The sequence below is a fragment of the Oncorhynchus tshawytscha genome, linkage group LG18 (assembly GCF_018296145.1).
Source record: "Oncorhynchus tshawytscha isolate Ot180627B linkage group LG18, Otsh_v2.0, whole genome shotgun sequence".
NCBI classification, from domain to species: Eukaryota; Metazoa; Chordata; class Actinopteri; order Salmoniformes; family Salmonidae; genus Oncorhynchus; species Oncorhynchus tshawytscha.
In genome coordinates this window covers 19,517,324-19,544,183 of record NC_056446.1, presented here as the reverse complement: position 1 = coordinate 19,544,183, position 26,860 = coordinate 19,517,324, and the positions used below count along the sequence as shown (strand labels likewise).

The 26,860-nt window shown below is 45.7% G+C and overlaps 1 protein-coding gene across 1 annotated transcript in view; it reads right to left on the bottom strand.

Annotated features, from left to right (window-relative positions):
• Positions 1-3,584, bottom strand: part of LOC112217643 (protein enabled homolog) — an 84,758-nt gene extending 81,174 nt beyond the window's left edge. The window contains 1 exon segment of the mRNA XM_042300793.1: positions 3,478-3,584. Within this exon segment, the coding sequence (XP_042156727.1) occupies positions 3,478-3,569 (92 nt within the window). The 5' untranslated portion in view covers positions 3,570-3,584.
• Positions 3,585-26,860: the final 23,276 nt, after the last annotated feature.

Here is a 26,860-nt window from a genome sequence, read left to right as displayed (position 1 = left end):
TGTAAGAAAGAAATACCATGAATATACTACATTTTTTGGAACTGACTAAATAATGTAACAGAAATAGAAAGAATAGCCTTGGTCATCAGGAGTAGCATTACTCAACAGCAGATTCAGGAGTTTGAGTCCAAGCTGTTGCCTTAAAATGGTTACAATTTGTACTGACAACTTTGACTGGTCCCTAAAAGACAAGGTTGTGTGTGTGTGTGTGTGTGTGTGCCTACGCATGTGTGTTGCTCTCCATCCCCTCCACAGCATGTCAGAGTGCAGGGGGAACATTCCCAGTGGAAAAAGAGAGCAGAAAATAAATTCCTTTTCATTCACATAATATCCCCCTCTGAGTTTTCACTGCACGCCCCTCAATCTCACCAGGTGAAACTAGTAACGAGGATGGGGGTAGGGGGTAGACTATTGGGGTAGGGGGTAGACTATTGGGGTAGGGGGTAGACTATGGGGGTAGGGGGTAGACTATGGGGGGACTATGGGGGTAGGGGGTAGACTATGGGGTAGGGGGTAGACTATGGGGGGGGTAGACTATGGGGTAGGGGGTAGACATTGGGGGTAGACATTGGGGGGGGGGTAGACAATGGGGGTAGGGGGTAGACTATGGGGGTAGACTATTGGGGTAGGGGGTAGACTATGGGGGTAGGGGGTAGCCTATTGGGGTAGGGGGGTAGACTATGCGTGATAAATGTCAGTTCCTCATCGTCTAATTACATGTTGTAGAACTATGTAGTGAGTCCCCTCCCCTCAGCCCTGCTACACTAGTCACAATCCTTCATTGACATTTCCTCCAGTCTTTTAATAGGCTGAGAGAAACTACAGCCATCGCCTTAGCAACACTGTGTGTATGTGGGTGGGTTTTTAATGTGGATCCCTGGCTGCTTCCACATAGCTGTGAGAGTGAGACACTCCTAGACTTAACTATTAATCTCTCACTATTTCACTCACTCACTCTCTCTCTCACACACACACACCTGATGAATATCAGACAGGAGGGACTGACCTATTGCCTTTGTGTGTGACGGTGTGCGTGTGTCACTATGTCCACGGGTGGGGAGGGAGAGTGAAGAATCGAGAGAATGTAAAACAACGGTTACTACGCACAGCGAGTAAGACTTATGGCCACAGCCTGGACTCTGTCATTACACAATGCAGTCTGATTATCCTCCACGACAGCCATACACAGGCAGCCCACTCCTCCCCACTACCAACCCTACCCAACCCAGTACAGCACAGAGGGAGCTGACGGCTTAAAAACACTCACTGCCATGAGTCATCCATAACACCAGCAGATTTGGTGGGAAGAGAGGGATAGATAGACAAAGATAGAAAGGGAGAGATAGCGAGAGCCAGTGTTCATTCATGCTGCTCACTAGGCAGGACAATGTGAGGCATGATCACTGTAAAAACAGGCGGGCGGGCCCCTTAGGTGATCTCTTCTAGCTGGCATGCTGGGGCCACAGCTCCAGTAGATGGGCTGTGTTGACGAGCCAGGGGAGGCAGCTCTTAGTCGACTGGCACACAGACAGGAACACACTCTAAAAAAGGGACAGTTGGGAGGCGACTGACTGAGCGCTAATACCTTCATAACGATGACTTTGTGGGCTGTTCACACTAGGCTTCATGCAGTAGAGGCGAGCGCAAAGTACTTGGGCACAATTAACATGTGAAATGTAGCTCAGCTGGAACAGGAGGCCCTTGCTTGCTTTCAGGAGATTAGTGGAAATGGGACTCAACTTGATTCGCTTCTGTGAAGCTTTGTTCTGAACATGTGATATTCTCAGTGCATCTTCAGGCCAGATGACAAGAGTCAGTACCTTCTCTTGTTCACCTGAGCAAGCTTGTTTGAGTGGAACCTCAACACTTACAACACAGAGTAGCACTGGATTCAAGTAACTGCGTCAGGTCCAAGGAAGCTAGTCAAATTCAAATGGACCTTTTCAGGGGAAAAACATGATGTGAAGAACACTGAAAACATCCCTGTGGATTCAGTTCCACCCTAATGAAGCCATTCACCATAGGACCCAGAGGAGCACAAGATTACTGGGGTCCTTCCCTGGTGTGATCAACAGGTAGACAGACGGCTCTCATTGGCTGTAATTGGTCTGACCTTCGACAGCACCATGCCAACGAGTGCCAGAAAGACCCCCTGGGGAGTGGCGGAGGAAACACTGTGTCGTTCTGGGGTTCTGAATACCAGAAAGGGACTAGTGGTGAGGCGTGGGAGAGACATCATAATCCATTGTTGTCATACCAAAACTGTCCTCCTCTGCGTTCACCAGGTGTGACGGAATCATAACTCAAATCACAAAGCAAAAAAAACAACCCAAAACAGGTTCCACATCAACAAAATGATGACAGAGACAATTGCAACCCAAAGAAAAACATGTCGTCATACAGAAGGTGTTTGAGGGGGAAACTTAGTTTGCATGCTGCCACAACCCACCGGAAGCTTTGACCTTGTGAGCACACTGCTGGCGTGTGTGAGTGACAGCAGCAGCACTGTGTTTGTGAACCCGCCAACCTCATCAGGTGTTTACAGGGTGGCTGGCGGGGCGGTGAGAAAGTAGCAGGTGAGCAGTTCCTCTTCTGGAGTTTTTTCACTGGACGAGTCCTATGCGGCCATTCAGCCAGTCACAGAGAGGGATTCACATGGAAGACAGCAATCAATCTCCCATCACCCCGTGGGCTAACAGAGCAGGCCCTGTTGGGCTGCATGGGAACTGGCTGGGAACTACTGGTTTTCATTAGGCTCAGGGTTCGACTGGCCAAGTTGTTGTTGTTGTTGTTACTGAACATGGGATTTCGAAAGCTAGACGCGTTCCTAATGCATCAATCCACAGTGGAACGTTCAAATGAAAGGGAGAGAACACTGGTGAGGCCTGAAAAATGTCACTTGAAAACATGCCTGAAGTGACAATCCCAAATGTATATGCCTAGTTACAAACGGGGACTTTGTGTCAGCGCACATTGGGCTGATATGTGAATAAACTGATATAAATATTTGACGAGGATCCTCCTTTGCTTACCATGATGTATTGCTTAATGTTCCGGCGGCCACATGCAGTAGAGTACATGTCCGCAGCTCCTTAGGGAGCGATGCAGCAGAATGATACGATGAACAGAGAAACCGCAGCATCTGGGAACCGCTCATTGTAACAGTAACAACATTCGCGTCAAAAAAAGATATCCAACATCATGCCAGGGGAATCATTTCACAATAGACATTAACGGCCCAAACTCTTCCTTCGCCTATATCTCTGTTGTACGTCAAGGCTTCATGTGAAGCCACTCCTGTCTAACCCATGAAGATGTGTTCAAGACAACAAAAGCCAAGAGGCTCTGCTTGGCATGAATATGCAACAGTTGTTTTGATGAGGAAGACAAGACACATTCTGTACTGAGAGACAACCCATCTAGTACTATATTAGACTATACAGTACAGCAGGCAGGCAGGCAGGCTACAGTACCTACCGGTAGATGTCCATTTTGGAAGACAAGACGCATGCTCTTTCATTGAGGATGAAGCTGGAAGCCTTGCAGTGTGTGGAGGTGTGGAGCTGCATGGTTCTCCCCCAGGCCCCCCTCCACCCCACCTCCACGCTCCCCAAGACTCAGTGCCCAACGGTTGTTACTGCTGCCAGACGCTCTGTGGTGCAGTCCGTCCCTCCACCTTCCGCTCTACCACCCTGTCTGATTCATGTTGATGCCCACTTCTTAAAAAGGCATCCGTGAGTCATGATGAAGCGATGCATGGGTGCTGCAAGTCAGCCAGTCAGCCAGTCAACCAGCCAGTCAGTGATGCTCCTCCATGCTAGCCTAGCGTTGTGATGTGAACGGCTGCTGATGCTGAATCCGGCTTTTCACAGTGGTAGAGGGGTAACCTGGCAACAGGCGCTCTCCTCTCCATCCCTCGCAGGCAGCCAGTTGTTAAAGGAAGATCACGTTTGGAGAAGATGAAATCACGACACACACACACACTGGGGCGCAGTTCAGCAGAGATTTCTTCTCCTCCCCCCTCTCTCTCTCTATCCCAACCCAGTCTTTCCTCTCTCATCTGCGTCTCCCTCCAGAATACACTCATCATAATAACCAGGCAGAATTATCTGTGTTTCGTAGCGTCTTAACGAGCCTGAACCAAGCGTTGTCATGACACGTTTGACGGGGAGGAATTCAGGAATTCTCCCTTCCTGCAGGTGATAATGATTATAAAACTACAAAGCTAAGGAGGAGCCGTTGTCTGAAAATGAATGCACCTGACCAGAATCATCTGTGTTATAGGCTTATGTAACATGTCTGCATGTAGGCTCCAGTATAGAAAGAACACTAAGGGTAAGGCATTGCTCCTGGGGTCGGGAAACTGGCCTTTCTCTGCACGTCAACACACACCCTTGAGCAAACATTCCCCCACACACAACCTTCAGCCAACAACATTCACCTGGACGGACACACACACACACACACACACACACACACACACACACACACACACACACACACACACACACACACACACTTCTCCTCCTGTAGGCCATCATTGTAAGCAAGAATTTGTTCTTAATTGACTTGCCTAGTTAAAGAAAGGCTACATACGGGCTACTCCATGTTTGTTATAAACAGTCTGTCAGCACAGTGAAAGAGGACAGGATTAACCATGTCGTAGCCCCTACAACAGGGGGGATATTTTTAACCCTGGCTGAATAAACCATAGAACCCTACCACTTGCTCACCGTCACTTTAACAGCTTGAGGTCAAAGTTGTCTTTAACCACAGATTTAGGATCAGATTACCAGACCCATAATCCTAATCTTAGTCTAAGCATTAGAGGGGTGAAAAATATCTGACCCTGTATCAGTGGTCTGAGACAACGTCTACCAACTCCAAAGATTCTACTTCCCCCGTCCATAAGGCCCCAGGAGGTCTGACAGAACAGATGCATTCTGGTCATGGCGTGAGGCGAGGGTGGGCGACAGAGAGAGGAGGGATTCCAGACCTCACCGCATGTGAAGCGGCTGTTGGTTCGCCATGGGAACGGGAGTGAGTGTTAAATCAGCTGCAGGATAAGGACCCAGTCGGTCACAGGACAGAGCAGGGCTGGCCCAGCAGATGCACAGTCGTTAATCAGGACCCCAGTCACCCTTGCACCCATAAACACTGCTGTTAATCTGAGTGTTGATTGGGCATTTCCATTTCCAGAAACATTTCCATACCTTGTTTATGAGACTCATCTCACTATAGATCACTGGTTCTCAGTCCTGGGGACCCAAAGGGGGGCACATTTTAGTTTTTACCCTACCACTACACACCTGATTCAAATCATCAAAGTCTTTTGGTAGGGTAAAAACTAAAATGTGCCCCCCTTTGGGTCCCCAGGACCAGGACTGAGAACCAGTGATCTATAGATTACTAAATCACTGAGCAGCACAGAGTGTGTTTACATGCTAAACAAAAAATGACAATGAATTGTGACAATATTGTCCACCTCGGTTTCTGTTTCCTCATGGGGACAGTAGAAAACCCCGGTTGAGAAAAAAATACATCTGCCCTGGGAATTCATTTCAAAGATGAATAAAAGCACTTTACATGAGAGCTACTCCTCACACGTTCAGCAACCTGCAACGTCAATAACTGTCAAAACACTGGTCTCACATTAAGAGCTGTACGATTCAATTAGGGCCTGCACTCACAAAGGAGTACCAAACATGTACTGACAACAGACACGTTTACTGTCACAGAATGCCAAAAAAAACAGAGTGCAGATGATCTATAAATGAAACGCAACACACATATGTTTGGTACCCCAACCACCACAGCCATAAACTGACAGCAGGCAGTGGTATTCACCTGTGTAATGCCAAGCCCCTAAAGCTAGGCAAGCCAGGCTGACCATATGTGAGAAGGAGTTCTGCCTTCTCCCACCCCTGCCTCCCCTCACTCCCCCACCACCTCTCGGGAGCACACATGGTGCGAGGGAGGGGGGGTGTGAGACTCCTCTGTGCCAACCTCCTGGGTATGTGATGGTATTTTGAGTTTAGTGCCACAACAGGTGGCTGGGGCATGCTTGGCAGGTTACTCAGTCAAAGCCATCTATCTCTCCACAGCCTTGAAAGAAAGAGAGAGCGAGAGAGAGAGGAGATAGTGAAGAATAGGAATAGAGAGAGATAGTAAGAGAAAGGGAGAAAAAGGAGGGAGGTGTAGAGAAAGATAAGACCACTCAAGGAGGCATGAATGATTCAGTTCTTCACTTCTACAGCCTGCAGCTAAGATGCCAGACCGAGAGACAGAGTGCGAGAGAGGGAGAGAAATAAATAAAGAGGCGAGAAACTGAGGTGAGAGAGGTGTGAGAGAGAGAGGTGTGAGAGAGAGAGAGAGAGAGAGAGGAGACTGAGGTGAGAGAGATATGAGAGAGAGAGAGAGAGAGAGAGAGAGAGAGAGGAGACTGAGGTGAGAGATGAGAGAGAGAGAGAGAGAGGAGACTGAGGTGAGAGAGATGAGAGAGAGAGAGAGAGAGAGAGAGAGAGAGAGAGAGAGAGAGAGAGAGAGAGAGAGGAGACTGAGGTGAGAGAGAGAGAGAGAGAGAGAGAGAGAGAGAGAGAGAGAGAGAGAGAGAGAGGAGACTGAGGTGAGAGAGATGAGAGAGAGAGAGAGAGAGAGAGAGAGAGAGAGAGAGAGAGAGAGAGGGAGAGGGAGAGATAGAGACTGAGGTGAGAGAGATGAGAGAGAGAGAGAGAGAGAGAGAGAGAAGCAAACGAGAACAGGAAGAGAAAGGAAGAGAGAGAAAGAGTGAAAGAAAGACGGAGGCAAAACAAAATGTAGAGAGCGATAAGACCACTATCAAGGAGGCATGAATGATTCCGTTTTTCACTTCTACAGCCTGCAGCTAAGACACAGCCACAATGCCAGACAGTCAGAAGAGCTGAAATTGAACATTATATTCACCTTGGGATTCAGGGCCTGAAACAGTGATGGAGTATTAAGATTTTCCTCCTTCCTTGACCATACAAGAGCCACAAAGAAGATGGTGGTCCTCACTAAAAGCACAAACAAATGAGTGTTTTTCCATTGGTCATGTTCACAATAATCACAGCCATTTAGGCTCCAGTACCTCACAGATAGGGGGAAGGCATAGCTAAACACATTCAGACAAGCATGACATCACTGACAGGAACCAATTGTTCAGTCAAATGAATGGCGCAGGCAGCTGAGGACGACAACATCATAGATCTTCCTGGACCTTAAGTAAAGAATCCCAAAGGGACTTTGAGGCGGCTCTTATTTCCAGAAGAACCAATACCATGCAGGCGGCAGATGATCACATGATCTACTTCAGCGTTATCACTTTGTGGGCGAGGCTTGACGAGGAGCCATTCATCACTCAACTGTACAGGACCACCGACACCTTGCTTAGATCACCTTCACCCTTTCCAGCTGCGCTCCATGACTACATGACATCCGAATGCCCGGAAATCAATACCCCTTTAAAGGAGCCCTTCAACCTTAACCCACTGAAGGGACATACATCAGGACTGATATACCAGAATCCCCTCTGTCTTCCCCACTATCTGTCCAGCATCTGAGCATGTCTGGATGAAAGCTGAGAAACTAAGAGTAGAATGAGTAATCAAGCAGTAAGTCAGCATTCTTCTGCCCACGGGGTGGGAAAGGGGTCACGGCTGAGTTTGACCAGTGACAGGCAACCGAGGCAGTTCACAAGGAAATGAACAACAGAGAGAGAACGGCAGAGAAACTACAGAGTGCTGAATAAATGTGTCTTTTGTTGCTAAACTAAGGACGACACCCAGCTGCCCAAATGCTCTTCTCGTTCACTTGTGTTTTCTCTGCACAGACAAGCCAAGTCAGTCGCTGTTCAGATCACACTGGCAAAAACAGTCATGTGTGGCAGTGCTACCGAGCCTTGTGGGACCCCGGCCTGAATAACAAAACAGATTGGGGAGGAAAAGGGTGATAAAAAGAGTGAATCAGGAAAGTGTTAGGCAATTCTCCAGTCGTCTCCCTTTAACTTTGCCACTTCGCCAGGCAACGCAATGCACTGCATCATGGCGTCACTGACTTCAAAGCACCGGGACTATTCATTATATATCAGATGAGATGCGCCAGGTGTCCAGGGGCCTTAGGAGATCAGATCAACATCTCTGCTGCACTTTAGGAAGGCACAACCAAGAGGAGGAAACATGTAGATGAGGAAAAGATGGAGGGAAAGAGGGAGCAAGGGAAGGAGGAGAAGTGGGGTCTTGTGTTACAGTACATACAGCTGTTAAACATTACTGCGTCAGTGGCCACGCTGGTGGCGAACATAGCCATGCTGCAGTGTAACATTAGACCCCAGGCCTCCCTGAAGCTCCCCTGAAGCCTAGGCCTCCCGGACACAGAAGAGACTATATGGAGGAGACTATATTGAGCTTCAGCATCAATCAAATCAGTAGAGCAAATCACCACGAAGGCTAGAGCCTGACGCCTACACTGTCATCTCACTACAGGACATCATAACCAGAGTGAGAAGGGAAGGGAGGGAGAGAAGAAGAGAGAGTGCGGAGACAGGAGCAACAAAAAAAGGGGGAGAAGTTAGGAAGGAGGACAGAAAGGGCCAGAACGCATGAGACAATTCATGATATCAAGAATGATCAGAAAGAGCAAGGTGGGGAAAGTGAAAGAGAGAAGGGGTTGAGAGGTAAAGACAGAGAGTGTGAGAGTGAGAGAGAGTTGAGGTAGAAGTTCTGCCAAGGCTGGGTTTTAAAAGGAGCTCGCCAAGCTGGTTTAGCGACACCGTTCAAAGTATTAGGGCTGTCACACGCCCAGACAGAGGTAATGGATAACCAACACATGGAAAAGACTCCCTGCTCCACCAGATGCCTTTAACAGCAGACATTTGTGCTGCAACAGTTTTTACATTTACAGTGGGGCAAAAAAGTATTTAGTCAGACACCAATTGTGCAAGTTCTCCCACCTGGTGCAGGTCTATAATTTTGTTTCTGGTGTCCTTTGACATCTCTTTGGTCTTGGCCATAGTGGAGTTTGGAATGTGACTGTTTGAGGTTGTGGACAGATGTCATTTATACTGATAACAAGTTCAAACAGGTGCCATTAATACAGGTAACGAGTGGAGGACAGAGGAGCCTCTTAAAGAACAAGTTACAGGTCTGTGAGAGCCAGAAATCTTGCTTGTTTGTAGGTGACCAAATACTTATTTTCCACCATAATTTGCAAATAAATTCATAAAAAATCCTACAATGTGATTTTCTGGATTTTTTTTCTCATTTTGTCTGTCATAGTTGAAGTGTACCTATGATGAAAATTATAGGCCTCTCTCATCTTTTTAAGTGGGAGAACTTGCACAATTGATGGCTGACTAAATACTTTTTTGCCCCACTGTATGCTGAGCACATGTTGGCTGCTTTTCCATCACTCTGCGGTCCAACTCATCCCAAACCATCTCAATTGGGTTGAGGTCAGGTGATTGTGGAGACCAGGTCATTTGATGCAGCACTCCATCACTCTCCTTCTTGGTCAAATAGCCATTACACAGCCTGGAGGTGTGTTAGGTCATTGTCCTGTTGAAAAACAAATGATAGCGAGACTAAGTGCAAAGCAGATAGGATGGCGTATTTTACTGCAGAATGCTGTGGTAGCTATGCTGGTTAAGTTTGCCTTGAATTCTAAATAAATCACTGACAGTGTCACAAGCAAAGCACCCCCACACCATCACACCTCCCCCTCCATGCTTCACGGTGGAAACTACACATTCACCGACTCTGCGTCTCACAAAGACACGGCAGTTGGAACCAAAAATCTGGACCACTGGTCTAATGTCCATTGCTCGTGTTTCTTGGCTCAAGCAAGTGTCTTCTTATTGGTGTCGTTTAGTAGTGGTTTCTTTGTAGCAATTCAACCATGAAGACCTCATTCACGCAGTCTCCTCTGAACAGTTTAGGTTAAGATGTGTCTGTTACTTGAACTCTGTGAAGCATTTATTTTGGCTGCAATTTCTGAGGCTAATAACTAATGAACTTATCCTCTGCAGCAGAGGTAACTCTGGGTCTTCCTTTCCTTTGACGGTCCTTATGAGCCAGTTTCATCATAGTGCTTGATGGTTTTTGAGACTGCACTTGAAGAAACTTTCAAAGTTTTTTAAATTTTCCGGATTGACTGACCTTCATGTCTTAAAGTAATGGTGGACTGTCGTTTGTCTTTGCTTATTTGAGTTGTTCTTGCCAATATATGGACTTGGTCTTTTACCAAATAGGACTTTCTTCTGTATACCACCCCTACCTTGTCACAACACAACTGATTGGCTCAAACGCATTAAGAAGGAAAGAAATTCCACAAATTAACTTTTAACAAGGCACACCTGTTAATTAAAATGCATTCCAGGTGACTACCTCATGAAGCTGGTTGAGAGAAAGCCAAGAGTGTGCAAAGCTGTCATCAAGGCAAAGGGTGGCTACTTTGAAGAATCTATTTTTGATTTGTTAATGTCACGGTCGTCCTCCTCTTCATCTGAAGAGGAGAGGCGAGATGGATCGGAGGACCAAAATGCGGCGTGGTATGTGTTCATCATTCATTTTAATACAGAAAACACTGAACTCTGAAACCCTTTACAAAAACAATAAACGAAATAACAACCGTGAAGCTAAATGCAAACTGCGCTGAAACAAGCAATCAACATAGACAATCACCCACAAACAAACAGTGCAACCCAGGCTACCTAAGTATGATTCTCAATCAGAGACAACTAATGACACCTGCCTCTGATTGAGAACCATACTAGGCTGAAACATAGAAATCCCCAAATCATAGAAAATCAAACATAGACTGCCCACCCAACTCACACCCTGACCATACTAACTAAATACAAAACAAAGGAAATAAAGGTCAGAATGTGACAGTTAACATTATTTTTGGTCACTACATCATTCCATATGTGTTGTTTCATAGTTTTGATGTCTTCACTATTTAGGAAATAGAAAAAAAGTAAATAAAAAAAGTTTAGAAAAACTCTGGAATGATTAGATGTGTCCAAACTTTTGACTGGTACTGTAGGTGTACATCAATTACACTCTGTCACCAATTTGCTTTAATGACAAAATTAGGCCTTTGGAAAAAGAGACAATGAGGGCAGCATTCAGACAGACAACAAGACATCTGTCATAGCCTGGGCACATATAGTTTATTATGCAGACTGAGTTCCAGCCTTTGACCTAAAGGAACAGGAAGCAGTCTTTCTCCTTTCACACATTTCCCCCAGGGACCTTTGAGACAAATAATATTCTCTGGATCAATGACAACAAATGCAGAAAAAGTACAAAGAAATTGCACAAATCTGTTGAATAGCGGGCGTGGTGTGCTATAAAGAGTCTCTCTCCCTATTCAGCAATAACTTTCCTCATTTCTGACAAGGTCGCCCAACAGAGACAGATCTGCATAGAAATGTTGTTTATTCATTCAACTTTATTGTTCTTCAGCCAAAGCTTGTTAACGCAGCGACTTTGGTGTGAGCATCTCCAAGCCACTCCAGAGTGATGGAACCTAATGGGTATGTCTCGACTCTCTATTTACACAGGTGTGTCACCCAACAGAACCCGCTATTGCCAACGGGCTAGCTCTGTTACCTGTGTATGGGAACTGTCAGAATGATGATGATGGTGAGGAAACTTCACCTGATGTGAAGAGAAGGCTCAGTTTTAATGCCCTAGCTACATAACCTTGTCCCCAGGCTAATTGCTAGAGAGCTGGCTGGTGGACAGGACTACTACCACGCCCCACATCTCTAGTGCTAATGTTTAGCTCAATATCTAACTCCTGAGGTTGTTGTTGTTCTATTGGCATCCTCTCCAGCTCCAGTCTGATCGATGATGTCATTGTTGCTAGGTACTGTTGTCATAAGCCAGAGACTGCTTTGAAACAAGTGTCTGTGGGGGAAGAAAAACAACAACAAAGTTCTCACTATGGTGTGGCCATGAAGAGATAAACAATTATAGCGATGTAAGAAGAAAAACAACCATGCCGAACAAGTTCATAACCAACTCAACCAGGAATAAAACACCCCCATAAAAACGTGTCTTGAGAAAATGGCTCAACCAGTCCCACAATAACAAGAAGTTGACTGTCACACCAGTTCCATAAAATTACGGTGATCTATATGCTAACTCTTGATGAAATGGACTACCACCCTAACGTCATCTGTTCATGCCTTTGACATATGGCAATGTGTCCCATTTTCTGTAGCTGCATCTCCTCAGAGGCAACCGGGGAGGGCTCTCTAAAGTGCAGCTGGTTAGGAACATGACCATCGGGGGAGCGAGACAAAACACACAGCTACGGCAATTAAGTCAAATTGATTCCACAAACCCGGGGGAGGCTACAGCTACACTTCAGCAGCTGATACACGTGTTCTGTAGAACAGCACAGCACACAACGAAAGACAATATACACATTATACCACGTCCCATTGTCCTGTACACTAATGTAAAACACCTACATATAGAACACATGGCTGAACATACAGTACATATACATCAGTGGAGGCTTCTCAGAGGAGGAAGAGTATCATAAAAATAGTGAAACATTTTAAAAAAGTGATATTTTTTTAGATAAAACTATACTAGATATATTAACATCACCAAATAATGTATTAAAACACTGTTTTCCAATGAAGGTCTACAGTTGCCTCAATAGAACTCTGCAGGGTAGCACCATGGTGTAGCCAATGCAGCTAGTTAGTTTGGCCTACTCAAACATATGGCTCAAACAGAGAGGGATGCTATGTTGGCTACAGCTATCCACACGTGAAGGGAAAAGGTGAGAAGAGTGTACATGTGAGAAGGAATTCCACAACAAGCAAAATGATCATACTGTTTATATGTGGCTGCTATGAAAGTGAACTGTGTTTGCGTGTGATATGGGGTGTATTCATTCCGGCGATTCGGTTGGGGGAAAAAATTCTTAAATGAAGCGAACGGGACGAAATAGGGATAAACACACCTTAATTTGTACGGGCAAGAAGACAAGTACATTAGAGTGTCTAGTTTGAGAAACAGACGCCTCACAAGTCCTCAACTGGCAGCTTCATTAAATAGTACCCACAAAACACCAGTCTCAATGTCAACAATGAAGAGACGACTCCGGGATGCTGGCCTTCTAGGCAGAGTTCCTCTGTCCAGTTGTCTGTGTTCTTTTGCCCATCTTAATATTTTCTTTTTATTGGCCAGTCTGAGATATAGCTTTTTCTTTGCAACTCTGCCTAGAAGGCCAGTGTCCCGGAGTCACCCCTTCACTGTTGACGTGGATTACTGGTGTTTTGTGGGAAATACTTAATGAAGCTGCAAGTTGAGGACTTGTGAGGCGTTTGTTTCTCAAACTAGACACTCTAATGTACTTGTCCTCTTCCTCAGTTGTGCACCGGGGCCTCCCACTCCTCTTTTCTATTCTGGTTAAAGCCAGTTTGCGCTGTTCTGTGAAGGGAGTAGTACACAGCATTGTACGGGATCTTCAGTTTCTTGGAAATTCCTCGCATGGAATAGCCTTCCTTTCTCAGAACAAGAATAGATTAACGAGTTTTAAAAGAAAGGCCTTTGTTTCTGGCCATTTTGAGCCTGTAATCGAACCCACAAATGCTGATGCTCCAGATACTCAACTAGTCTAAAGAAGGCCAATTTTATTGCTTCTTTAATCAGAACATCAGTTTTCAGCTGCGCTAACATAATTGCAAAAGGGTTTTCTCATGATCAATTAGCCTTTTAAAATTACAAACTTGGATTAGGTAACACAACGTGCCATTAGAAAACATTTGTGATGGTTGCCGATAATGGGCCTACATACGCCTATGTAGATATTCCATTAATAATCAGCCATTTCCAGCTACAATAGTCATTTACATCATTTACAAATTTCATGTTATTTTAACAGACAAAAAAAATTACATTTTCTTTCAAAAACAAGGACATTTCTAAGTGATCCCAAACTTTTGAACAGCAGTGTACATACATATTTACAGTACATACAGGAACACTCATGCACACCCCCAGGGTAGGACTTAACTAAAAGGCTTTTTATGAACTCGTACCGAGTGTGCATCAATAAATATAGACCCACAGCAGCAAGCAGCTGAATGCTCCAGTCACTTCATCACAGGAGAAATACTGTCCTGTAACTGGACAGGAACTAGATCTGAATGGATTCTAAGAGGACATGGTCTATTAATATGACCTATTCTGCTGGTAGAAAGAAGCCCCTATTAGACTAGGCTCTATTAATGAATCAGTTCTGGGATGGAGAGTAGAGAGGTTCACCAGTCAGCAGCTATGAAATCAGCACAGACAGACTCTGCCCTAATCCAAACTGGGAATAATGTAGTCACTGACTAGGTCAACTCTAGAGCCATCTTAAAACAGAGACATATGGAGGAAGAGGACTCAAAGGAAACCGCTTGCTAACATTTCAAACCCACTACGTTTCCTTCCCACTCTTCCCCTGCTCGACAGAATCGCCACAGCAAGGACTTACGAGTCACGTGTCATGGCGGTGGAGGCAGCAACAGGTGTATCCAGCACCAACAACTGAGAAACGTCTGTCTGTCTGAGAGGGTCTGCCTTCGTGTGTGTCCTGCGAGTCTAGAGAGGTGCCCAAAGAACTGCCCGACAGCACAGTGAGGCGACTGTGTAGACTAGAGGCTCCAACGGGCCTGCTGTCACTATGACCCCTCCTCCAGGGGGCTAAATCGGGCGCTCAGGCAGCCCCCCACAGAATGAATCCCTCACCCCAGGAATAAACATGCTGACTGAAAGGCGTCATTGGGACGGTTTTGTCCAGGGGCTTTTCTGAGAGAGAGCACCCCACCACCTCTCACCTCTCAGGGCTCCTCCCTTGCTCCAAACCCATCCTACCCCCTGCCCAACAACCCTTTAGCACTCGCAGTACAGCGCTCTGATATGTTGGTCCGGTGAGCAAGGAGGACATTTTAGATATGACTGACGGACAAGCCAATGTATATTTGTCAGAAAAGCTGTATCACCATGGAGTATCAGTTTGGCCATACAGTATCACCCAACTCAGTCCAAATCTCTAGCTAAATCAATGGAACCATGTGACATAATGATAGACCCTTGACTTCACAGAGAGACATGACATAGGTCTTATCATAGAGTGTGAAGCACTGCCTCGTCGTATTGATTCATCAGACTCCATTCTGAAAGGCCAACCTAATTCAAATAGGAAATGTGGGTCAAGACTTTAGTGTGTTATATGTCAAGGACCAAAAGGTCACAAGGTCCCTTTCCAGACCGCCAGGGCTAGGAGGAGTTTACAGGAACACTGGGGTCCTAAATCAGCACCCAAATAGAATCCATACTCACTGAACCCTCAGCAGGGCAGGCCACAGGCCCCCCATCCTAAACCTTCACAACTATTGTAAGAGGATTAATTCATACTTTGTCATTTGCTGACCCTCAGACTGCAGGAGTTGAAATGATTGTGGCATCCTTGCCAGAGAAGGATGAAGTTGCCCATAGACAGTGATCTAAGTGTAGATTTTGAGTCCGTCCATCCGTACACCCCCCCCACCCACCCTCCTTTCTCCTGTATCCATGGGGAAGACGGCACCACCATGAGAGTGGACTGAAGAGAACAAGAGGAGGAGAAACTGGCAACTGTGACTGAAACAAAAACCCACCAACACAATAAACAAGTCACTGTCTTAAGACCGTGATCAAATATATCACTACTTAATAAAAAGAGCTCTCTCCCTCCCCAGTTAACATCTTATCCTTATGGTCCATTGATCCTGTTTCTATGGTGACGTGGCCCTTTCATTCCAACGCAGGGAAATGGGCCAGTGGATTTTCAGGATTAGGGAGACATCCTTCTGCCTCTCAGACACATTGTGTGTGTGTCCTTTTGTCCTGGGTTAAAAACATCCTGCTCTGCTAAAAACACAGAATGAAGACCCGGTCCAGCCCAGGTCAGTAGTCTGGTGGGTTGGTATTAAACACAGCTCACTGTAGGCCAAGTCTCTTAACCTTGCAGAGGGAGGGAGGGCACAGGGCCTTGCAGATCACCAGGATGACATTCTTCCAAGGAACAGAATCGTGAATGAAAGTGATCTTTAGTGTACCGGACAATTACTTATTTTAAAAGCATGGGAACTGGTTAATAACATTATTTTATGTCCCAGGCTTTTCTTTCTAGCCCCCCCCCCCCAAAAAAAAACCCGCAACAACACGCCCATGCAAAGCCCTCACTCTGACACTCAGAAACATATTCCAGTGTCTGCCTGCAAGCTGAACATCTTTGCCAGTGTGTGCGTGGGCATGTTTACGCTACCTGCCACTCCCCCCTCTGAACGTCAGGCTACAGTACTGATGTTACGAGCATAATTCAGAAGATAGGGAGATTTTTTTATATTAGCTAGAGAAGAATGGATTCACATTTCAGAGCTAGTAAAGGATGCTATAGGCATAGTTAGCTAGCTAGCTAGCTAGCTCAAAGGACATTCAAAGTTCCTCCATAGAAGCCGCTCCTCCTATGTACAGTCGGGGCCAAAGGTTTTGAGAATGACACACACATTCATTTCCACAAAGTTTGCTGCTTCAGTGTTACTATGGAATACTGAAGTATAATTACAAGCATTTCATAAGTGTCAAATGCTTTTATTGACAATTACATGAAGTTGATGCAAAGAGTTAATATTTGCAGTGTTGACCTTTCTTTTTCAAGACCTCTGCAATCCGCCCTGGCATGCTGTCAATTAACTTCTGGGCCACATCCTGACTGATGGCAGCCCATTCTTGCATAATCAATGCTGGGAGATCACCTTTGCCTTATGGCAATGTGCTCCATCATGCTGGAAAAGGCATTGTTCGTCACCAAACTGTTCCTGGATGGTTGGGAGAAGTTGCTCTCGGAGGATGTGTTGGTACCATTCTTTATTCATGGCTGTGTTCTGAGGCAAAATTGTAAGTGAGCCCACTCCCTTGGCTGAGAAGCAACCCCACACATGAATGGTCTCAGGATGCTTTACTGTTGGCATGACACAGGACTGAGGGTAGCGCTCACCTCGTCTTCTCCGGACAAGCTTTTTTCCGGATGCCCCAAACAATTGGAAGGGATTCATCAGAGAAAATGACTTTACCCCGACTTTACCTCAGCAGTCCAATCCCTGTACCTTTTGCAGAATATCAGTCTGTCCCTGATGTTTTTCCTGGAGAGAAGTGGCTTCTTTGCTGCCCTTCTTGACACCAGGCCATCCTCCAAAAGTCTTCACCTCACTGTGCGTGCAGATGCACTCACACCTGCCTGCTGCCATTCCTGAGCTCTGTACTGGTGGTGCCCCGATCCCGCAGCTGAATCAACTTTAGGAGAGGGTCCTGGTGCTTGCTGGACTTTCTTGGGCGCCCTGAAGCCTTCTTCACAACATTTGAACCGCTCTCCTTGAAGTTCTTGGTGATCTGATAAATGGTTGATTTAGGTGCAATCTTCCTGGCAGCAATATCCTTGGCCGTGAAGCCCTTTTTGTGCAAAGCAATGATGACGGCACGTTTCCTTGCAGGTAACCATGATTGACAGAGGAAGAACAATGATTCCAAGCACCTCCCTCCTTTTGAAGCTTCCAGTCTGTTATTCAAACTCAATCAGCATGACAGAGTGATCTCCAGCCTTGTCCTCGTCAACACTCACACCTGTGTTAATGAGAGAATCACTGACATGATGTCAGCTGGTCCTTTTGTGGCAGGGCTGAAATGCAGTGTAAATGTTTTTTGGGGGAGATTAAGATCATTTGCATGACAAAGAGGGACTTTTCAATTAATTGCAATTCATCTGATCACTCTTCATAACATTCTGGAGTATATGCAAATTGCCATCATACAAACGGAGGCAGCAGACTTTGTGAAAATTAATATTTGTGTCATTCTCAAAACTTCTGGCCACGACTGTATAATTCTGTGGACCTAAGTCAGATGATGCAGGTCATAAGATGTCCAGCCTTCGAGCCTCCTCCTCAAACTTTCTCGCTCTATTTCAACCTGCAAAATTTCAGTTGCATCTTGCGCCATAGGCTACACTTGTCCATCACGCACGTAAACAACTAGCTTGCCTGCTCTATCAGCACGGATTGGAGGAGTAATTTCATTTGCTAAAAAAAAAAAAAAGATTTCACAGTGAAAAAAAAAGATAAAAAGTTACAACACCTGTTAAAAATGCAGCAGTAAGTGGAGTTGCATCTGTGAGGTGCCGGAGAGGAAATTGTCCCATGGAGGGAATCACAGTTGTGTCTGAATCCGCACATAAATCAGAGGCCTGCTGAGCTAGCTGGGTGGCTGGGGAGAAGCTTGTATTATTTGTTAGCAACCAGCCGTTGCTACAATAACCTTGAAACTGGTTGTGAATATTTACTGATGCACAGCAGAGAGCTGGGGGGAATCTGAGGACACTCATGTCTGTCTGCATACTATTCCTAACACGTACAATGAGCTTGAAATCAGGCACTATCTTCGTACTGTGAGTAGAGTCTGACCCGATGTAATGTAATGAGATAAATGTAAAAAAAAACATTATTTCACAGGTTTAAAAAGGAACAGAAAGGAATGATATAAAGCAGTACTTTTTGGGGTTCAAACCTAGATATGCACTCAGACTCTTTGTGTATATGGGCCCTGGTCTGGTCTGGTCTGTGTAACTAACTGCCAAACAGCTTTCTGTTCTGAGCAGTAAAGAGCTGAGTGATGAGGGCTGGTTGTTCCTCTCTGGCCCAAACACAGTCACTGCTTTCATTTCAGACGTACGTATGCTTGGGAATCCAGCAGAGACTGTTAGTGTCTGTCTAAAGCAGAGGGGAATGGGTTGTGGTGTGAGAGATGTCGAGGTAAAACCACCACAGGGACATTTTCTCCTGAACTACAACACAAGCATCGCTTAGAGATTTTGAAGACACCATGCTGTTGTGTAATTGCACCCAACAAGCATATCAAATGTATCTGATGAGGGGCTAAATCGCAACAGTGATTACTTCTCTACATTTCCCCTGATCGATAGGAGAATTACACGACGGGAAAGCTAGCCATCTTAAGACGAGAATGCACTAACTGTAAGTCGCTCTAGATAAGAGTGTCTGCTAAATGAATCGAATATAAAAATGGATAGGTGGGAAGGTCTGCTGTGTCTTTTCCCTGGCATCACAGACGGGCACCCCTGGGACCCTCGGCCTAGTTGATAAATGATCCTTTGAGGCTCCCTGAGTGACAGGTCAACAGAAGCAGTAGTCTGCCTTGTGGGTTCTATCAGTCAGCTTGTCAGCAGACTTCCCAGCCTGGTCACAAGCTGGATCTGGCCCACTGCAACGCTGAGACCGTAATCCCTAAATCTTTTAATATCATGTTGAAAATGCTCTGCTGTATGGACAGAAATGCCACGATGGACAAAGATCAGGTTTCACAGCAACGGTGAGGTTGGACTCTGGGGTTGGGCTGAATCTGACAACTCTCGAACATGCAGCAGTCATACACACGGCAAACCTCAAGGCCTATGCCTTAACTTATCCCTGTAACCTCCAAAGACACCTTATAGAGAGAAGAGGCAGAAGCAAAGCTTTACAGTATATGGGTAATATGCAGAGTCAGTGAAATAAGTCAATATACACAAACTGAAAAATCGATATATTGAGGAATTGACCTTAAAAACATCCACTTAGCAAATTGACTCTGTTGGTCTGATAATTGATAGCATCAATGCTCAGTGCTACCCACCAATGTGGATCTACAGCAGTGGAGGCTGCTGAGGGGAAGACGGCTCAAAATAATGTCTGGAATGGAGTGGATGGAATGGCACCATGGAAACCATGTGTTTGATGTATTTGATACCATTCCACCTATTCTGCTCCAGCCATTACCACGAGCCCGTTCTCTCCAATTAAGGTGCCACCAACTTCCTGTGATCTACAGCGTACTAAAACAAGTTAGGGCTGTACTTTTGTTAGACTCAATAACAGCTATAGAGTACAAACATATATTGATGGAAGGAAGCCATGAATCTCAGTGAGATAACTCCCACATGAGTGGAATTGAGTGAGTGAGTGGAATTCCACAGTCAGCATAAAGCCAGTTCCAGAGGTGTTAAACAAACAAGAAATCTGCTTCTGATTAAAATAACACAGACTGGTCAGGAAGTAAACCTTCACAGCAGACATCTGTCTGCTTGTTTGGGATGAGAGGAGTTTACACATTGCAACCTCTGAAGTGGATGCGGGCAGAATTCTGCAATGCAAATTTAACGAGACGACTGCTTGCTGTGCTTATTAAAGTGGTGTAAATTCAGACTTTCCTGTACGCAAAGTGGATCGTGACGAAATCGCACCTAAAAGATCCCACCATCTGAACTGTCAGTATCACTGCTAGAACGTTCTCTATGATGAGCACTACAGTACCAACATAGAGTTAACAGAACGATTAACAACTAAAAGTTATTGAATAAGTATAATGTACTCCTCTCTCCTCCAGGTTAAGGAGAGGTGTTTTACTGTCTGGGATGTTGGTCTAATCCTCTCCTCCAGGTTAAGGAGAGGTGTTTTACTGTCTGGGATGTTAGTCTAATCCTCTCCTCCAGGTTAAGGAGAGGTGTTTTACTGTCTGGGATGTTGGTCTAATCCTCTCCTCCAGGTTAAGGAGAGGTGTTTTACTGTCTGGGATGTTGGTCTAATCCTCTCCTCCAGGTTAAGGAGAGGTGTTTTACTGTCTGGGATGTTGGTCTAATCCTCTCCTCCAGGTTAAGGAGAGGTGTTTTACTGTCTAGGATGTTGGTCTAATCCTCTCCTCCAGGTTAAGGAGAGGTGTTTTACTGTCTGGGATGTTGGTCTAATCCTCTCCTCCAGGTTAAGGAGAGGTGTTTTACTGTCTGGGATGTTGGTCTAATCCTCTCCTCCAGGTTAAGGAGAGGTGTTTTACTGTCTGGGATGTTGGTCTTATCCTCTCCTCCAGGTTAAGGAGAGGTGTTTTACTGTCTAGGATGTTGGTCTAATCCTCTCCTCCAGGTTAAGGAGAGGTGTTTTACTGTCTAGGATGTTGGTCTAATCCTCTCCTCCAGGTTAAGGAGAGGTGTTTTACTGTCTGGGATGTCGTGTGTGTGTGTGTGTTTGTGTGTGTGTGTGCTTTTCTGCATATTAGGCCCTCGTTAAAATCAGTGAAACAGAGAGAGAGAGGCCTCTGTCGTCCTCCACACCGTTACATCCCATTATTCCCATGAGCCTCTTTCCACAGCGGATCACTCAACAAGAGGAATGTCTACACTGCATTCCTTCCACCTCAGCACTGCAACAGTCAGCCAGGGAGGCCCAAAATTAAAAGCCTTCAAGCTAGGAGATGCACAGGAGAGCTATGCTGCTCTAAACGCAAATTACATTCTAACACCACTCTGGTTGGAAGCCCAGTATTAAATTCAGCTCTTGATGGAATAGGATCTGTAGCTATCGCCCGCCTCCAGTCCCAGTCTGGTCCTGAGAAGCATCCAAATTCTGGAGTGTTATAGAATGGTTTCGGCAGGTAGCCTGGAATCTGTACGAACTCACACTGAATATCGCTGGAATCCATACTGAAACAAAGCAATATTCAGTTTGGTGTCCAGGCTATTAAGGGTGGGTCAGGGGTCAAAGTTTCACGAGGCTCTCTGTCAAACATCCATCTCTGTAAAGCCTTGTAGACAGGAGGAAGGACAGAGTTAGCCTGGAAAAACACAGTCTCTGGCCTGAGGAGAAACTGTGCCGACAGTGCTGAATTCTGCAGTGCTGTTTATAGCCCAAACAGACCGTGTGATACATGTGGGAGTGGTGTCATGCCCTGCCACTTTTGACTCTTACAACAATTGAGTGAAGAGTGGTTACTCGGGATTACTGTGGAGAGTGAGTGAATTGATTATGCAAACTTCTGGACATAGATTATGAAACAGGAGCAGGGTCTGGAGCGGTCCGTATGACCTTTGGGTGACCTAGTGGCAGTAATAGTGCTGAAACAGAGGGAGAGACAGGGAGGTAGCAGTGGCAGTCCCCAGGGAGACATCAGCAGTGGTGTGGTCAGCTAGTCTCCAACTGGCCTGGGGCATCTTCTAATACACATGGACACTGAGACGAAGTGCTCCCATGCACAACAACAACGACGACGTCGTCATCTATAGGTGGACTGTGCTACTCTGAATGTGGCTTGTTGACATTTGTAGGAAGAGCTAGGCCTACATAAACATATCTCATCTCTACGCCTCACACTCATTTTAAAGACCATACCAAGAAATTTTGGAACATCTTTATCTCGTGAATGAGCCACACATCATAACAGAAGACAAGTAGAGACCTAGCCTACTTGGACTTTGTCGTTCATCTTTATCTCGTGAATGCACCAAGCTAAAGTATCACTCTGAACATGCACTGGGTGGGTAACCTATATTGTACTTTGCTTTGTTGACTTCAGACATGCCTCAAGAAGTGGAGAGTCACACTTTCATTTGGCTGTTCCTTAGAGATGTGAATGTGTTTTGAGTTTGACTAAAGAGGAAGTAACTCTAAAGCCTTTAAAGCCACTAAACCCCATGCCTAAGGTTTGCCAAACCGGAGCCTTCAAATCCTCCCATAGACCAGAAGATTGCCAAAGCTACAGCTGAACAAGTCTCCCAGAGAAGAACAGTCCCCCGAGCAATACGAATCAGAGAAGAGACATGCAGACTAACATGGGTCTGTTCTTCTCACTGCATCTTCCAGGAGCAGTAGACGTCCCTCTGAACTAGGAAGGGAACCGAAGGGAAAGGGTAGAATGATCTAATACAAAACCAAGAGGACTTAGGAAATGTCCAGGGGTCAGCAGTTTTACTGTGTCAGAATGCTTCCAGGGGTGCCGTGCTGGCAATGAAGCTTAAGAACACAACAAGATAAGCAAGAGAAACATCAGGCTCTCTTCCAAATTACATTTCTGCATGTGTTGATGAAACCACCACCCCCTTTCCTCCTCTCCTTGCACATCCCATTGCATTGCCTTTTTTAAATTAAGCCTTGCTTTGAGCTTGGCTGTTGGGTAAGATGCTCTGTGTGGGGTAGAATTACCATGCAAGACTAGAGAAAAGCAGGATAGGGGAATTGAACAGGGGAATTCTTTACATTTTCACAAAGGCTGGTTGTGTGCCATGAGAACCCTAAATGCCTTTTCAGCAGGCGGACAGCGGGAAGAGTGAGAGAGGGGAGGAAGAGAGGAGACGAATGAGCAGGAGAAAGGGGAGGAAGAGGGAGGGGGCTGTGTGTTAATATTCTAACTGGCCTACTGAGCTCAGAGACAGTCTCTCAGGCCTGCTGTCAACATCGCTGACAAGAGGGGAAGAGGTGGTGTGTGTTTTGGAGAGGACACTTCAGAGCTGACATACATGGCAGATACATTTGGTTGTGGTAATAGGAGAGATGATGTGTTGCATGCAATATGAGTCCTCCCAAGACATCCCATAGTCGCACTATATCAGCATCAGCCTGAATGCTTAGTGAAAAGCTTGGTGTTGAACAGGCTGATGAATGTCAGAGAACTGCCTTCAGTTCTTTGTATTGAAGGAACACCTGTTGTTGTGGGTGTGAAGATGGAGGGAGGGGGGGAACGAGAGGGTGAGCAACAACCAGGGAACAGCTGACGTGTATGGAGAGGTGAGAATTATGCTAACCTGTCAGAGTGTCAGAGCATTTTAGTAAGGACCTGATAAACTGTGCTGCTCGTGACACACTTACCGACTGCACTCAAGGCACTTAGATTACTTAGTTACTGGGAAGATTAAACTACCAACGGGACATTAAAAACTGTAACATCTTATGCTTCACGGAGTCGTGGCTAAACGACAACAATATCAACATACAGCTGGCTGGTTATACGATGTACCGGCAGAATAGAACAGTGGCATCTGGTAAGACAAGGGGCGGAGGACTATGTATTTTTGTAAACAACAGCTGGTGCGCGATATCTAAGGAAGTCTCGAGCTATTGCTCGCCCGAGGTAGAGTTTCTCATAATAAGCTGCAGACCACACTACCTACCGAGAGAGTTTTCATCTATATTCTATGTGGCTGTTTTACATACCACCACAGTCAGAGGCTGGCACTAAGATAGCATTGAATGAGATGTATTCCGCCATAAGCAAACAAGAAAATGCTCAACCAGAGGCGGCGCTCCTAGTATCCGGGAAATGTAATGCAGGGAAACTTAAATCAGTTTTAACAAATTTTAAATGTGCAACCAGAGGGAAAAGAACTCTGGACCGCCTATACTCCACACACAGAGATAGATACAAACCTCTCCCTCGCCCTCCATTTGGCAAATCAGACCATAATTCCATCCTCCTGATTCCTGCTTACAAGCAAAAATTAAAGCAGGAAGCACCAGTGACTAGATCAATAAAAAAGTGGTCAGATGAAGCAGATGCTAAGCTACAGGACTGTTTTGTTAGCACAGACTGGAATATGTTTCGGGATTCCTCCAATGGCATTGAGGAGTACACCACATCTGTCATTGGCTTCATAAATAAGTGTATCGATGTCGTCGTCCCCACAGTGACTGTACAGTCGTGAACATACCCCAACCAGAGCCATAGATTACAGGCAACATCTGCACTGAGCTAAAGGGTAGAGCTTATAAGAAATCCCGCTATGCCCTCCGACAAACCATCAAACAGGCAAAGCCTCAATACAGTACTAAGATCGAGTCGTACTACACCGGCTCTGACGCTCGTCGGATGTGGCAGGGCATGCAAACCATTACAGACTACAAAGGGAAGCACAGCTGAGAGCTGCCCAGTGACACGAGCCTGCCGGACGAGCTAAACTACTTCTATGCTCGCATCGAGGCAAATAACACTAAAATATACATGAGAGCACCAGCTGTACCGGAAGACTGTGTGATCACGCTCTCGGCAGCCGATGTGAGTAAGACCTTTAGATAGGTCAACATTCACAAGGCTGCAGGGCCAGACAGATTACCAGGTTGTGTACTGCGAGCATGCGCTGACCAACTAGCAAGTGTCTTCACTGACATGTTCAACCTCTCCCTGTCCGAGTCTGTAATACCAACATGTTTTAAGCAGACCACCATCGTGCCTGTGCCCAAGAACACTAAGGTAACCTGCCTAAATGATTACCGACCCGTAGCACTCACGTCTGCAGCCATGAAGGGCTTTGAAAGGCTGGTCATGGCTCACATCAACACCATCATTCCAGAAACCCTAGACCCCCTGCAATTTGCATACTGCCCCAACAGATCCACAGATTATGGAGTCTCTATTGCACTCCACACTGCCCTTTCCCACCTGGACAAAAGGAACACCTATGTGAGAATGCTATTCATTGACTACAGCTCAGCATTCAACACCATAGTGCCCTCAAAGCTCATCAATAAGCTAAGGACCCTGGGACTAAACATCTCCCTCTGCCCCTCCACGCTGATCCTCAACACAGGGGCCCTCAGGGGTGCGTGCTCAGCCTCCTCTTGCACTCCCTGTTCATTCATGACTGCACGGCCAGGCACGACTCCAACACCATCATTAAATTGCCGGTGACACAACAGTGGTAGGCCTGATCACAGACAACAACGAGACAGCCTATGGGGAGGAGGTCAGAGACCTGCCCGTGGGGTGCCAGAATAACAACCTATCCCTCAACGTGGTCAAGACAAAGGAGATGATTGTGGACTACAGGAAAAAGAGGACAGAGCATGCCCCCATTCTCATCGACAGGGCTGCAGTGGAGCAGGTTGAGAGCTTCAAGTTCCTTGGTGTCCACATCAAACTAACATGGTCCAAGCACACCATGACAGTCGTGAAGCGGGCCCGACAAAACCTATTCACGGAAAAGATTTGGCATGGGTCCTCAGAAGATTCTACAGCTGCACCATCGAGAGCATCCTAACTGGTTGCATCACTACCTAGGATGGCAACTGCTCGGCCGCAAGGCACTACAGAGGGTAGTGCGAACAGACCAGTACATCACTGGGGCCAAGCTTCCTGCCATGCAGGACCTCTATACCAGGCGATGTCAGAGGAAGGCCCTAAAAAATGTCATAGACTGTTCTCTCTGCTACCACAAGGCAAGTGGTACCGGAGCACCAAATCTAGGTCACCTGTGCATCGTCATTTGAATTAACGCTACCTACATGTACAATTGAAGTCAGAAGTTTACATACACTTAGGTTGGAGTCATTAAAACTTGTTTTTCAACCACTCCACAAATTTCTTGTTAACAAACTATAGTTTTGGCAAGACGGTTAGGACATCTACTTTGTGCATGACAAGTAATTTTTCCAACAATTGTTTACAGACAAATTACTTCACTTATAACTCACTGTATCACAATTCCAGTGGGTCAGAAGTTTACATACACTAAGTTGATTGTGCCTTAAAACAGCTTTGGAAAATTCCAGAAAATAATGTCATGGCTTTAGAAGCTTCTGGTAGGCTAATTGACATCATCTGAGTCAATTGGAGAGGTACCTGTGGGTGTGTTTCAAGGCCTACCTTCAAAATCACTGCCTGTTTGCTTGACATCATGGGAAAATCAAAAGAAATAAGCCAAGACCTCAGAAACAAATTTGTAGACCTCCACAAGTCTGGTTCATCCTTGGGAGCAATTTCCAAATGCCTGAAGGTACCATGTTCATCTGTACAAACAGTAGTACGCAAGTGTAAATACCATGTGTCGTGTCTTTGGCTATGCCGGATTAAGTTATATGACATGCTATTCTATAAAATAATTTCTCCGTAATTAATATTACCTGATTGAGCTAATCATGTAAATGTAATTAACTAGAGAGTTGGGGCACCACAAAATAATATTTATAGAGCTGTTATCTTCC